Here is a 14,274-nt window from a genome sequence, read left to right as displayed (position 1 = left end):
TCTGTGTGTTTGTCCATAAACTGCACTTCCTTAATGTACAGTGTCCAAAGCCTGTATGTGATTTTATCAGAAATGAAATGATGTTTCACTAATGTCTTTAAATGTGATGTCTGACATTTCAAATGTGAAATAGTGTTCCTTATTTGATAGAGTGCCTCACATGTGATAATGCCACATGTCCTTTTATTTTGAAAATAAATGTTTTTGAAAATAGTTGTCCTACATAAAGAAAAGTTAAAAGCAGTTCTCGAATAAAAAGTCAGAGACCACTAGTCAAGGTACTTCTATTTTGCATCTGTTAAAATTTAATACTATTTTTCTCATTACAAATATATAATATCAGCTTGACAGTTTGAGTGGAATGTTGAATCTTTGAAAAATTACGATGAATCTCAGAATAGCTTAGTGTTTGTTATGTCCCCCTTTTGCTTTAATGACAGCATTCATTCAAGCTGGCATGGACTCCAAAGATTTGTGTAAAAGTCAGACTTTTGGACCTTACTGTATACTCAATTGAAAATGGTACAAAGAGGATATACTTATATTACAATATACAAATGTTTTACCTCATCAACTTCAATGATTTTTGTAAATATCTGCTTACTCTGAATTTGATGGCAGCAGCACTTTTCAAACAAGTTGTGAAGAGGTCAACAAAAGACTGGGAAAGTTGTGCAGAAACACCTGTTTGGAACATTACTCTGGTAAACAGATACATTGGTAACAGCTGGTCGTATTGTTGCTGCAATTTCTGTCCCCAATAACGAGGTGAACACTTTTAAGATTTAATTCTCAAAAACGTGCATATGGGTTGACCCTCGCAGAAGAAACGAGCAACAGGTCAAAATTTCCAGCACATTATACATACACACTATATACAGTATATACTATATACTCTTCTTGTTTTCATCGTACAAACAGTCCCATTATCCAAGTCAGAAAGAAAGGAAGGATGAATGATAAGAAATTACTGACCTAATTCTATCTATTTCTCACACAGAACAGCCTGTGCTGATGCAAGTAGAGAAAGAGAAAGATGTATGGCATTAAAGTTGCTACAAGACACAGAAATCTGTCCTTGGATGGGAATGCAACATGGTTCATTTGAGAACAAACATGCCATGTATTACAGTAGTTCTTCAGTATAAACCTTAGGGCACAACTTATGTATAAATAGAGTTTGATTTATTTACATATAACTAATTCATTTATTCATTATCCATTACCGCTTTACTGTTGCTGAGCAACATATACATGCATTTCTAACACTGTGTGTCCCTTACATAACATACATGTTATAGCATCAGTACTACTGACACCCTTATTCTTGTGAAGGCAGTCACATCAGATGGATCAAACTTACACAGCATAAATTTGCCAGGTGGTGCAGTGTTTATGACAACATATTGTATTAACAGATATAGACAATGGGGGAATAAAACAGTTATTTCATAGCTACTATTATTTAATAGCAAAGGATTGTAGAGGAGAACAGGGTTTTACTGAAGTGGATTGTTCCACAGGAGACATTTACATGATGGGGCAAATATAACTTGAGACTTCGCCCTATTTTAGAAGTATTTTTTATTTATCTTCACATTATTAATACATCAATGCCAATGATGCAATATAGAAACAGAGGGACCATCATGTTTTCAAAGATTAAGCTAGGATCAATAGAGTGCTGCAGAGATGACGTGTTTCTGTATGCTAACCTGGAGGTTTGCACTGCCTGCTTTTTCAATTGGATTTTGGAATATGGTATAAAATAATCTCTGCGGCAAGGTTGATACTCACACAATGTTCAGAAAGATAATCTTCACAAATAAACACCACTTTTGTTATTTTTAAGGCATAAATTAATTCTCCAAAAGTAAAAAGCTAACGTTAAGCTATAAACAAACTACATCACGGTCGCATTACTTCAATTTCACCAACACCAAGTATCTTACTAAAATATAAAAAACACAATTTAGTATAAAGTGATCAATCTACAAAGTGTTAGGTTAGAGATAGAAGAGAGACTAAACTTCTGCAGTCTTATTTAGCCACTTGTTAGAAATCAAATTTTTCAAGACACTTTATAATTCATATAGCGTTTACTGATGTACTTTATGTCATAGAGCAAAACATGAAAATCTCTTAAGCTTGTGTTAACCATAGACCTTATTTCAGGCACCAAACCTAAAACCCACTCATATAAACCTATGAACTTTGATTCGAGGGAACTGAATTGCAAACATGCTAACTTATTTCCATGTGTTTAGGCTCTTCCCTGTGGAACTTTATTTTCCAAATAGTTTAGGTCAGAATTATTTTGCTTTCTCTTATAATTTCAACATACTGACATATTTAGATTTCATTTGGAGGTATATATCAATATTATTATCTATTCAACAAATTGTAAGTAGCTCTTGAGATTGTGTGAACCTTCAGCCAGTTGCCATGTTGCCACTATACAAGATATTGGAATCAAGAATGCTATCCTTCCTCACTCCCTGCAAGGATACTGTGTTAAATTAGTAGTCCCAGATAAATTATATTACAGTGTTATTGTAGTGACCATGCTTCACTTGACTTAATTATTGTTTATTTGGGGGCAGCAATAGCTCAGTCCGTAGGGACTTGGCTTGGGGACTCAAAGGTGGCTGGTTCAAGTCCCACTTGGACCAAAAAAGTCTGATGTGGACTAGTAATGGAGAATACTATTTCACATCCTGGGCATTGCCGAGGCGCCCTTGTGCAAGGCACCGACCCCTAACACTGCTCGTTGGGCACCATTGCATGTGGCAGCCCTTTCACTCATTCTCCTCTATACACTGTGTGTGTGTGTGTGTAATGTAAGTGATAAAAAGAATAACTAAAAAATAGTTTTAAAAAATTAAAATTAAATTTGCAGCTGCTTTTGCTGATAACAAAGCAATTTCTGCTTGTTGTCAGATGGTCCACAAACTACATACAGTGCTTTCCACAGTTGCATACTTATACTTTTATTGTTGACATTTTTGAGTTCCTGTAGATTACAGAGAGATGTTTTTAATTAATCTTGTTTTTTTCTCAGTTGAAATGTATATAGTGTGAAATGTTTTTACTCTTACAACCAGCGTGTCTTTAATTTGTAATTGTATATTAATATCTAATAAAATAAAACAAAATCAAATCAAACTAAATTCAATTCAATTAAGCTCAAAGAGTAACATAAAAAGTGTTAACAGAGCCCCCTCCTGGCAGCATCCCTGTCCTGCAGCCTCTGCCTTGGTAAACCTCCTTTTCCCGCGTAAATGTCCCTCCTTACTTGGGTATCGCAGTGTGTGTACGCAGGCAGACGTCACAGCTGTATGCAAATCATGCTGATTGAAGAAAATCAGAAAATGGTGGCGCGTGAGTCGCGTAACGCGCCTGCGTGTACGTTTCTACTACGGGTCTGCATTAGGCTGAGGATTTATTCATCTGGCTGGCCACACATCGTCAATGCAAGATCGGAAGTTGTCGACCTGGCCTTCAAAATAAGTGGATGATAGAAAGGTATTCATGACGCTGATTTTAATTTGAAACTGGCAAGCGGAAGTGTTTTTTGGTAACCCATGTGTGAAGACGCTGCGGCGGGCAACGTTCTAACTGATGGTGTGCAGCGGCGCGCAGTGTTAAATGAGACACTTCAGAAAAGGCTTTTTACCGCATATGACAGAGGTGTGAGCCGCTCGGCTTCTCACTTTAAAACAAGGTAAGTGTGTTTTCTGTCTGTCTACAGAAGGAAGGTTGTTTTGCCAGCTCGATGTCTGTCGGCGTGCAGTAAAGTTGTCGGAGGCTGGTGTTTCTGATTTCACATCTCCGCGTAGCTTTACCCTAACTAGCTGTGTAAGCAGTTCAATAAAGTGATGGACCTGAAGGAGCACAACGCCTCGGCTCCACCATCACTGAAGCGGACCACACTTATTCTAACACGGGGCTTGTTTTGCTGCGGTGTGTTGTTAAAAGGCTCCACGGTGTCTGTCTGTCTGTCTGACGGTGCTCTTGGTGTTTTAGCTGGGTAAGTCAGCGTTGACTAGTTGCTCAAATATTTCTTCAGCTTTCAATAGTCTGCTGTAAGCTAACTTATATGTTTTTAATAGTCATACGTCGGCTCGTAACCTGTTCAGGTTACTGCTCAAAACGAAATCAAGTTTAAATGTTACGTTAGCTTGAAGTTGCTCAACACATTTGAACGTTGAATGAAAGTGTGCAGAGATGAGCTCCGCTGTGTGTTGGGTTGGTGGGTGTGTGTCTGTCAGCGTCAGTGTCCAGCCCCCTCCGCTAACATTTCAACTACATCGACACGTTAGATTCAAAGCACAGAATGAAAAAAATGAAAAAATGATCGCAGTATTTCTAAACAGCAATACCAGTTAAAAGTTTGTAGGCTACTTTTATTTTAGGGAAATCCAACACTGCGGCCGACTATCAGCCCTCAGAGTCGTCCCGGATACTCAGATACTTCGTTGTTTTGGCGACATTTCAGAGCTGGCAAAAAGAGGACGAGATATAACATAATTGCAATTGGAACTTGAAATTGATAAAAGTGCACTGACCTGACCCTGATCATAATGTTTCTCTGTCAAATCAAAGACAATCTAATGTCCGATAATATACGCACACGGAGGAGCGCTGCTTCCATGTTACGATATGAGGAGTAGTGGACCTGTATCACTGAGTCGAGTATTGACAGCATAGTTACGATGTGTTTTTTTCCTTTACGCCCTTTTGCAGTCTGATCTGTTGCATGTAGCTACACAGCAACGCCGTCCGTCTGCAGGTAGGCCTAGTGAGCACTAAGTCTGGCGATGATAAATCTATAAAACTTTGTCAATAATCTACAATATAAACGCGTTACAGTGAACTTTGTCCACTTTAGTCATATTCAGACTGTGAACCATTGTGTGCAGCAGGCACAGCACCACATCGCGTCAGTCGGCAGCACGCCTCCGCTACTTCCATCCTCCTGCCATGTGCCTGCCTGTCAGGACAGGATTACACAACCACTGCCAGCACCACCGCACAGCTCCACACGTGACATTTTCAATACAATAACCGCACAAAGTCCATTGTAACATTGCTGTGGTTTGTGTAACGTAAAACGTGTTGGTTTCCATTTCGTCTTTTAATGTTTGAATCTGGTAAGAGATAAAGTGAGTTTAAACCTGCGTCTAAGCGATTAGAGTGTTTTCTTTTCGGTGGTTGTCGATCACCTAGACTCACCATCCCTCGAGCCTCCAGTTGCATCAGCACCACGGTTGCGTAAGTGGCAGCCAGGCCGCGCTGTTCCGTCCTCCGTGATGCTCAGCCTGATAACCTGGCGCATTAACCACACACACACACACACACACACACACACACACACACACACACATCTCCTCCCCTCCCCTCCCCTCCCCCCAGGTGTGCAGGAGTGACAGGAGGGGTCGGCTTAAATCGCATATGACGTAAATGCGCATAGTAAGCACACAGACCCAGTTTGGCGATATTATCCTTAGATTCTTCTCATTGTGCTACATGAATTAGTTACAAGAATATGTCTCTATGCTTAACTGAGGAGAGTAAGGCAATACTGTGTTTGTTCAGACATAAAACCTGCTGTCTGCAAGTCCTGAGAAAAACTATAATGTCTAAACTGATGAGCCAAAACCTTAGAGATGCTGTAAGCATTATTTTCTTATCAAAATGAGAGGTCAGCCCAGTTCAGACCAAAGACTTGTGACGCAACAAAACTGTTTTATAATGGTGCAGCAGTGTGAACTGGCCTAAATAGCTTTATGTTCCAACAGTAATCACTGTTATGTAGAGTGTTTGGTCAGTAACACATGTCTCTCTTGCCCCTGCTCATGCAGTAAAAGAGAAATTACATTTTCTGGTATCCCTGTCCATTTTATCCAATTAGACAGAGAACTCCATTAAGAAACAGTCCTGTCAGGGCGCCCCAGTAGCTCAGTTGGCAGAGCACGTCCCATGTACAGAGGTTGTGTCATCACTAGGGATGCAGCAGTAGAGTTTTCCCACAGTTCGGTATGCATCACAGTTTTTGGGCCACGGTAACGGTACGGTTTCGGTATCTTAATATAAAACTACTCACTAGCAAAGGCAATATTGCATGTAAAAATAATTAAAAGCAGATATAGTCAAACCACAAACCTTATTATAAAGATTTAACACTTATCTTAATTGCCTTCCATAAAAAACATATGCAGTATCCAATCAAGTTAAACGGCAAAAATTTTTGTAGTATTGTATTGTACTGTATTGTATTGTATTGTATTGTTTGCCTTTGTGTATTGAACCTAACAGGGCGTATTGAACGGTTCGATAAAATATTGAATATTGTTGCATCCCTAGTTATCACTGCCACGGCCCAAGGTTCAAGTCTGACCTGCAGCCCTTTGCTGCATCTCATCCCGTTTCCTGTCATCTCTCAACCAATCTCAACCGAGATGGTCTATCTGTTGACAGAGAAATAATCAGCAACTATTTAGATAATTGATTATTTGTTAGTCATTTTTCAAGCAAAAACAGCAATCATTTTGTTCTCAACAAATTATACAATGTACATCAGTAAAGATTTCCAACTTGAAGAATTCATTCATCAAGATCTGATGTGTGATTAAAGTGTTCCCTTAATTTTTTTGAGCATACATACATATAAATGTATGTGTGTATTTATGCATGTATGTGAAATTCTAATAAAAAAAAGAGTTTGTTAAGCCAAAAAACCCTGTTTCTTTTTTATAAGGGTCATTGTAACTGATTAATAATAATTGTGTAATGCCTTATACAGTGAAACCATGATACTTTTTGAGATTGTTATCTTACCATTGCAACTCTATCTCTGCCTGCGTTACTGTAGATGTTTGGCTTCCACAAACCGAAGATGTACCGTAGCATAGATGGCTGCTGCATCTGCAGATCCAAGTCATCCAGCTCCCGTTTCACTGACAGCCAACGCTATGAGACCGACTTCAAGAGCTGCTTCGGGTGAGTCAGCAGCACCTTCCACAGGTCCAGATGGTTGAGTTAGGGATAACCGAGACACGGTTTAACTTGGGTCTCTTCTGTTCGTGTAGACTTTCAGGATTCACAAAGTAGTGAGGTTTTGAAACTGTGAGACAACAACGATACTGTGTAAATCTCTCACACTCTGTATCTCCATACAGTATGCAGATGCTGATTTCCTTTTCCAGCAGCACTTGGCATCTGCCCAAACTACTAAAACTACTAATAAATGGTTTGCTTACCATGGTATTACTGTGCTTGACTGGCCAGCCAACATGCCAGTGTCGCAGGGTTTTACCTGCTATATAGAGGGCTCAGTATTCATATAGTGAGATGCACCTTCATAGGCAGGTTCACAATGCATGTACGCTGTGCTTTATTGATTACAGAGGCTGCTTTCAGTCATTTAAAGGTTTCCTTTCCATGCACGTAGTAATGTCACTGTAGCAAACATCATGGCTCATTTAAGCAGCAAAACTAAAATCTGTAGTTATAAACAGGACAGTACAGGAGGTACTCTCCAGAGGAAACGGCAGTGATGAGCTCAGGAGTCGGGAGATTTCAATAATCAGTGAAGTTAAACTCTGTCTCGTGCGTAAATGCGTGCGTCTCTCTTGAGGGGGAGACGCACGTCATGTTTCTGCTGCTAGAGTCCATTGCAGGTTATGTTATTAATATGTCCCTTATTAAAGATTAATTGTTTCACCCACCTACACCCCATCCCCTATTTATCACAATGATAGTCTGTATGATCTGTCCTGTCCAATCAGAGGACTGAGATCCGCTCACCACGTTATGCACACAGAGGTGCACCGCAGTGCTCCTCCTGCTCCAGTTAAATAGAGCATTTCTTACAATATAAACTGTTTCAAGATTTCAACATCCTTTATTGCTCAACAACATGTAAAAATAGAATAAGAATCAAAGACATAATACACAAATAAGACTGAAACTAAGAATTGTTTGAGCTTGTAGTAAGTAGGGGGAGGGGTTTTCCCCTCGATCCATTTCCTGGGAGAGGGATACGGTCAAATAAAATTACATTTTATTTCTTCAGATTCTCTGTGTGTGTAGCAGACAGCAGCAGCAGGGCCAGGCCAGGAGGACTACTGTGACTACATACCTTAGTAGCATTACAGTTAGGGGTGTCACGATTCTCCAAATCCTCGATTCGATTACATTTTCGATTCCAAGGTCACGGTTCGATTCTCGATTTTTACATTTATTTTTTTTAAAGCACAGGTTGCTATGCCATTTTTAGACTAGACTTTTATGCAATATAATATCTGACCTTTGTTCGCACTGTACCACACTTGTCAAATTTAAAACATTTATTAACAACATAATGTAACAATAACTTATACCTTCAGTCAATTGGAAACTTAAACAAAATAACCTGCCATCTAGTTTCTCTATTGTAACTGCAGTCTTCTTCACAGAAGATGACATTCAAGTTCACAACGAAACAAACAAAAAAATAAAACAAACAAAAAATGAACAATTAAGTGTCTTAACAAACTATTTCCGAACAGTTGGACATATACAAGGTGCGTAAGGTGTGAGTGGGCGAGCAAGAGTGAGGGAGTGTGCGTACGTGCAGACAGTGGAGAGGAAGGAGAAGCGAAAGGAGTAGCAGTAGTAGCGACAGCATTAAAGTGTACAATATAGGCTGCAGTTTGGCTGTGAATAAAGGCCACGGCTCCTCAAGATACAGCAAAGCTCCCTGGTATTATTTCCCGACCAGCTTAACACGTGAAAGGGGATTCACCCCGAAGGTAAACAGAAACTTTGGCCCTGGAGGAAATCATCTCCCCTGTCCTTCCCGACCACGGTCCGGGAGCCGAACAGGAATGGTGTAACACCATGCTATCATTTGACTGGCTGTAGCTAATAGCTACTGGCTTAGCTAGTAGCTAAGTTAGAGGAGGTTGACTGGCAGCACTTCAACACGTGTGTGTTTTTTTCCCCTTGGCAAGCCGACCGGACGTGACATGGGGGCGTGGCAGCATCGACGATTCTATTTTTTAATTCAAAGTTCGAGATTGTGAATTAATTTCGATCGATTTCGATTTAAAATCGAAATCGTGACACCCTCAATTACAGTAGATCTTTTTTGTTCACTTAAAGGGCCATCGTCCAACAGGTCTTCCAGCCCCCACAAGGTGCATTGTCACACTGAGAGCAAGAGCCTTTGTAACACTACAAATTTGGTGTTTTGTTATCTTTTTTAAAAAAAACATTCCTCTGTGGTGAGCTTGAATAGCAGGTACAGCAGTGATGTGAATATACAGACAAAAGACAAAGAAGGCTACATTTGGAGGAGCCAAGGATCAAACCTCCGGCGCTGTGATCTGTGGACAAGCGACTGTACAGGGCCGTCCACACCAAGATCAATAACTAGGCTGTAACAATAACAATGTAAACAGTGGCACCAAGAACACGCTGCGCAACTGTATCAGCAGCTTAGGAAAATGAATATTGATGGATAACATGGATATTGATTACCTTTTTAAAATTGCGTTTACGAAACATGTAGGGCCTACTTATACACATTAAAATGACCTTTTAGCAGTTTTTTCCATCAGTTAGTGACTATAATAATGACAAAAATAAAAAAATATTAAATTGACAATAATAATAATCATATGGAAACAATTATAGTATTGTATCAAAATCACAGTATCCCAAATTATCCCAAAGAATTATTCATTAAAATATATATTACATCCATTCCTCACATTTCCAAAAGAAATCATCCATTGGTTTATTTTTTAGATGCATTAAGTGCTCAATTTGATTTGCCATGCTGGTTAGCTGGGAAAACTTTACTTCTGCACTTAACAAAACTATCAAAGCACTGCAGAATCAGTTTCATCCACAAAATGCAATCCACTTCTTCATTCAGCTGAACAACGTCCACCTCATATAATTGACAGACACAGCACTGCACTGCCGTCCTCTTGGGCAAATTAGTCCTAATTAGCTCTAATCAGTTATCTGTCACAAAGCATGGCATGTTATGACTTTCGGTTTGTCTTATTCTTCCAAACCACCTGACTGTCCATGCAGTTCTCTTCTTCCATCTTTTGTTTGAGTCAGACTGTTTTCAATTCCCTTAATTGGTGAGGAGCTAGTTTTTTGACTAAAATGTAGGTTTCCAATGAATGAAGCCTTGGCTTGACGATCTTACGATTCCCTTTGTCTTCCTCTACATCTCTAGATCTGCAAATGAAACGGATGGCCTGATCTTGCTAAATATCTCAGTTGGACAAAGCAGAACTGCACCACTTCAACTGACCAACCAACCGATATTTGTTTAGCGCCAATTTACATCAAAAGTCATCTCACGACACTAAATTGAGAGGTTCTATGCCATTCTCTTTAATTAATTTGAGACCCAACATTTCCCCCATGAGCAAGCACTTGGCAACAGTGGCGAGAAAAAACAGCCCTTTAACAGGCAGAAACCCTTGAGCAGAATGTGACTTTATAACATTAGTAGGCACTATAAGTCACCAAGACTACACAATAGAGTGTTAGTACTGCTAGTTTTTTGGCCAGAAGGGGTCATTATAATTATTTCTGGTCTGGAGTCTTCAACTGCAAGAAATTTTTGGAAATCTAGTTCTTAATTTCAGTGAGAAGGACATAATAAAGGATACATCAGTGGTACCAGGCCTTACAGTTATGTATAATCCATGTAGAAATTAAAATCTATATCATGTAAACATCTCCGATACAACATGAGCTTGTCTGTATTTGTGTGATGCTTATCAGGTGACACTCTTCCTGTCCTTGCAGGTTGGGTGAGGTACGTTGTGGGGACATCTGTAATGCCTGTGTCCTCCTGGTCAAGAGATGGAAAAAACTTCCAGTTGGATCCCAGAAAAACTGGAATCATGTAAGGACCCATTCATCATTATTACCCTTGTAGACCTTTTTCTGATGAGTGTTTTGGCTACACCATTTGGCTAGATCTTCCTGTAAAACCCTTTTCTTATCTTTGTGTGATTTCAGGTAGTCGATGCAAAAGCTGGGTCGAGCATGAAGGCTATGCTGAGGCCGAAGAAGATGAAGAAGAAACTGAGGCCGATGCAGATTAGTCGGGTGCAGAGCGAGCTGAAGAGAAACAGTAAGCTACCAATGCAGTGATGGAGTAGTGTGTAGGACTGCAATATTACATTTTTAATACATGACAGTTATTATCATAAGTAGCATTCTAACCTTTATACATCTCGGTATAAAAGTTAACCTTACATCTCTGGTTAAACGTACTGTAGTGTGTGTCTCTTTATGTCATTAGGAAGTGTTGTGATCTGTGTGGTTTGTGTCCCTCCTAGATTCCGACGCCCACAGCACTACCTCCAGTGCCTCGCCCGCTGAGTCACCTAGCTACAGCAACCAATCAGACGAGGGCTCAGACACAGAGCTTTCACCCTGCCCCACCCCTACCCAGGCCTTCTCCTTTCTAGACCTCACCTACTGGAAAAAGTAACTGTGTCCTCCACGGACTCCAACACTCTTTTCATTCAAGTGTTCCTTTGTCCCTACCCGAAATCATCCATCCAAACATCCAGCCTCGTCAGTTCATGATCCACGCAAGCTGCAGCCACACATACAGGGAGACTGTGCAAACTCCACACAGAAACTAAAGATCGGTCAATTGAAAAACACACACATAAGACTAATTCAATTAAATCAAATTATCAGTCAAAATCTACATGAATTAAGTTCACCCAAAAATTAAAAATTCAAGTCATTATCTATTAACCCTCATGGAGATGGAAAGTTGGCTGACGTTTTGTCATCCACAAAACATTTCTGGAGCTTCACCACAAAACAGGGGACAAAAAAAACAACTGATAAAAGAGACTTGTATTACACCCCAATTTTGTGTTTTTCACTTGTTTTACTTTATGTGTAAAATGAGTCCCCACTACTTCAGTTGTTAAAGGTGCATTTTCTAAGATCTGGACATAATTTTAGTTTAAAACATTCAAAAAATAAACTAACCGTATCAACAGTGTGTAAAAGTAACCGGTCTGATGAAGATGTGTGCACAGCTGTGTAGCTTCATGAGTCTAAAACATGCATAGTATTTCATTTATAATTTTATTGTAATTTGTAATTTGAAACATTCCCACCTGCTGGAAAGGCTTTTGAGCCAGCTTTACTCAAATGTGGGTTACAGTGGGTGTTCTGTATGCCTGCTTACATAGACCTGTGTTTGTTACACCAACAGAATGAGCTGAGCTGAGGAATGGTGAATATATGGGTAAATAAATGCATCCATAGTAGTAATTATTTCAGTCCTTACAATTTTAACCACTTTCAGCAATGAATTTGCAAAGAAACAAATGAAATATATCAAATAAATAACAAGAAGGTTTTGAACAAAACGTTGAGAAGTACTGCCCCCTATGCATTTGAAGCAGGTGGCTGGAAATTACAAATAGGTTCTTTAAGGAGAATGCTGCAACACTGTTCTGCTGTGAAGCTCCAGAAATGTTTTGTGGACTACAAAACTTCACCCGACTTTCCATCTGTATGGGTGGTGAGTAGAAATTGACTTGATTTTCATTTTTAGATGAACTTGCCCGTAAACCTATCCAAATAGGGCTGTTGATGGCTGTTTATGTCCCAGTAAACAGGATTCTTTTTTCCCACCCTAAGAAACAACATAGAAATGTACTCTCTCTATGGCCATGCATTGTAAACAATCCCTTTTTAATTATTCTTTTCCAAAATTGCTTTTATATCGTAGGTTATGTAAACTCATACTCACAGAAGCATGTTTGATGTTTTAGACAGAAGGTGTGCTGTGGGATCGTGTACAAGGGACGCTACGGAGAAGTAATCATCAATCCCCACCTGTACAAGCCCTGCTGTCAGAGGAAGCCAGATCTGCCGCAGGCAGAAGGTGGAGAGATGAAAAAGGGGGTGGAAGAGCAGGCATTGGGAAAGAACGCACTGAGCTTGTCCCCACCCCCCATACCCAAACAAGAAGTGGAGGAGAAGGAGAAGGAGCACGGTGATGGGAGCACAGGGTTGGTATAGTCTTCCTTCATGGAAAGACCAACAGACATTGGCTTATGACACACGACCAAACATACAGTAACACATACTGTTCAAACCAAACCTCACTGTAGTTTTTGCAACTTTTATAAGCTGCCACAATCCTTCCAGACTTTCTTTATATCTCTGACACCACCTAGACTGGATCCTTGGACTGGTTCTGTTTTCAGTGTCTTGGTTTGCCATGAGATTCTGTCTTTTGTAAATAATTTGTTTTGATTTCGGTCTGAAATGCTGGATCCACAAATGCTGCATGGAAAGCTGGAGACGTCTGGAAATCACCCTTTATTCTTAGGATGGAGCCATACATTGGAAAGCAGCCTTCCACTCTTTCCATTTACCTTTCCCTTTCCCTTTCTTGATTCAACAAGCTTGTTCTCAAGTGTAGCTCTATTTAATGATTCTACTTCATTCTCTCAAAAAGGATCTGATATTGTCTATTCACAAAGATAGTGGTGCAGCAAAAGTCATTTTTGTCTCATGAGAAAAACTATTTGGGAAGCTGAGTGACTTTTGACTTTTTCTATGTTAAGTTTAAGTACAAGATGACTAACATGGCATTTGTTCAAAAATAAATCAAACACGTCAAATTAAATAAAATACTAATCTAGGCTGTAGACATAACGGTATTACATTTACTTGTGGTGCCTACACTGCCCCTATAAGTCACACACTGATGTACAACTGTGAGGCTTGGAAATATGGTCCACACAAGTTAGTGAACGCAAATGACACATCTGACCCAGCTAGCACAAACATGCATCCCCGGAAACATTTCAATGTGAGCTCTTACACACAGTTGGAAGTAACAAACGCCAATCCTTGAAGGGGTGATATAGAGCTAATCAGTGTTTCCTGCTGTAACTACAGCACAGAAGGAAGAGAGAAACAAATAGACGAGGAGAGAAGAGGTGACAGTGTCATTAGTACTGGTAAGCCATGGCTGTTTTGAGCGGAAGTGAACCCAAACAGAAGGAGTCAGCTTTCTCTTGTTGTTTTGTACTTGGGTTGTGTTATGATTTTCAGGTAACTCATTCCAGAACACAACAACACATGAAATCTATGTTTGCCTTTGCATATATACATTTGTGTACTTGTGTAGACCATGTTTCTGTCATTAGATTGCATTTGGCAGATTATTTAGTTGAATCAAAAATTCTTAGTCACTTGGTTTGGTGA

The 14,274-nt window shown here is 39.7% G+C and overlaps 1 protein-coding gene across 1 annotated transcript; it reads left to right on the top strand.

Moving 5' to 3' along the window:
- Positions 1-3,643: 3,643 nt before the first annotated feature.
- On the top strand, positions 3,644-13,695 carry LOC141008472 (SIN3-HDAC complex-associated factor-like). Its single transcript, XM_073480848.1, has 6 exons — positions 3,644-3,724; positions 6,875-7,002; positions 10,822-10,921; positions 11,038-11,152; positions 11,361-11,511; positions 12,828-13,695. Exons 2-6 carry the CDS (start codon positions 6,875-6,877, stop codon positions 13,075-13,077), a joined length of 744 nt encoding a protein of 247 aa, XP_073336949.1. The 5' UTR covers positions 3,644-3,724; the 3' UTR covers positions 13,078-13,695.
- Positions 13,696-14,274: the final 579 nt, after the last annotated feature.

The sequence above is a fragment of the Pagrus major genome, chromosome 14 (assembly GCF_040436345.1).
Source record: "Pagrus major chromosome 14, Pma_NU_1.0".
Lineage (NCBI taxonomy): Eukaryota > Metazoa > Chordata > Actinopteri > Spariformes > Sparidae > Pagrus > Pagrus major.
The sequence above is the reverse complement of the archived record's forward strand: the minus strand, read 5'-3'. Positions and strand labels throughout refer to the sequence as shown.

Bases quoted from the DNA above. Each gene is read 5' to 3' on its own strand.
- LOC141008472 (XM_073480848.1), top strand. From the start codon at position 6,875: ATGTTTGGCTTCCACAAACCGAAGATGTACCGTAGCATAGATGGCTGC. The intron at 7,003-10,821 runs GTGAGTCAGCAG...CTGTCCTTGCAG, and splicing joins GACTTCAAGAGCTGCTTCGG to GTTGGGTGAGGTACGTTGTG. The intron at 10,922-11,037 runs GTAAGGACCCAT...GTGTGATTTCAG, and splicing joins CCCAGAAAAACTGGAATCAT to GTAGTCGATGCAAAAGCTGG.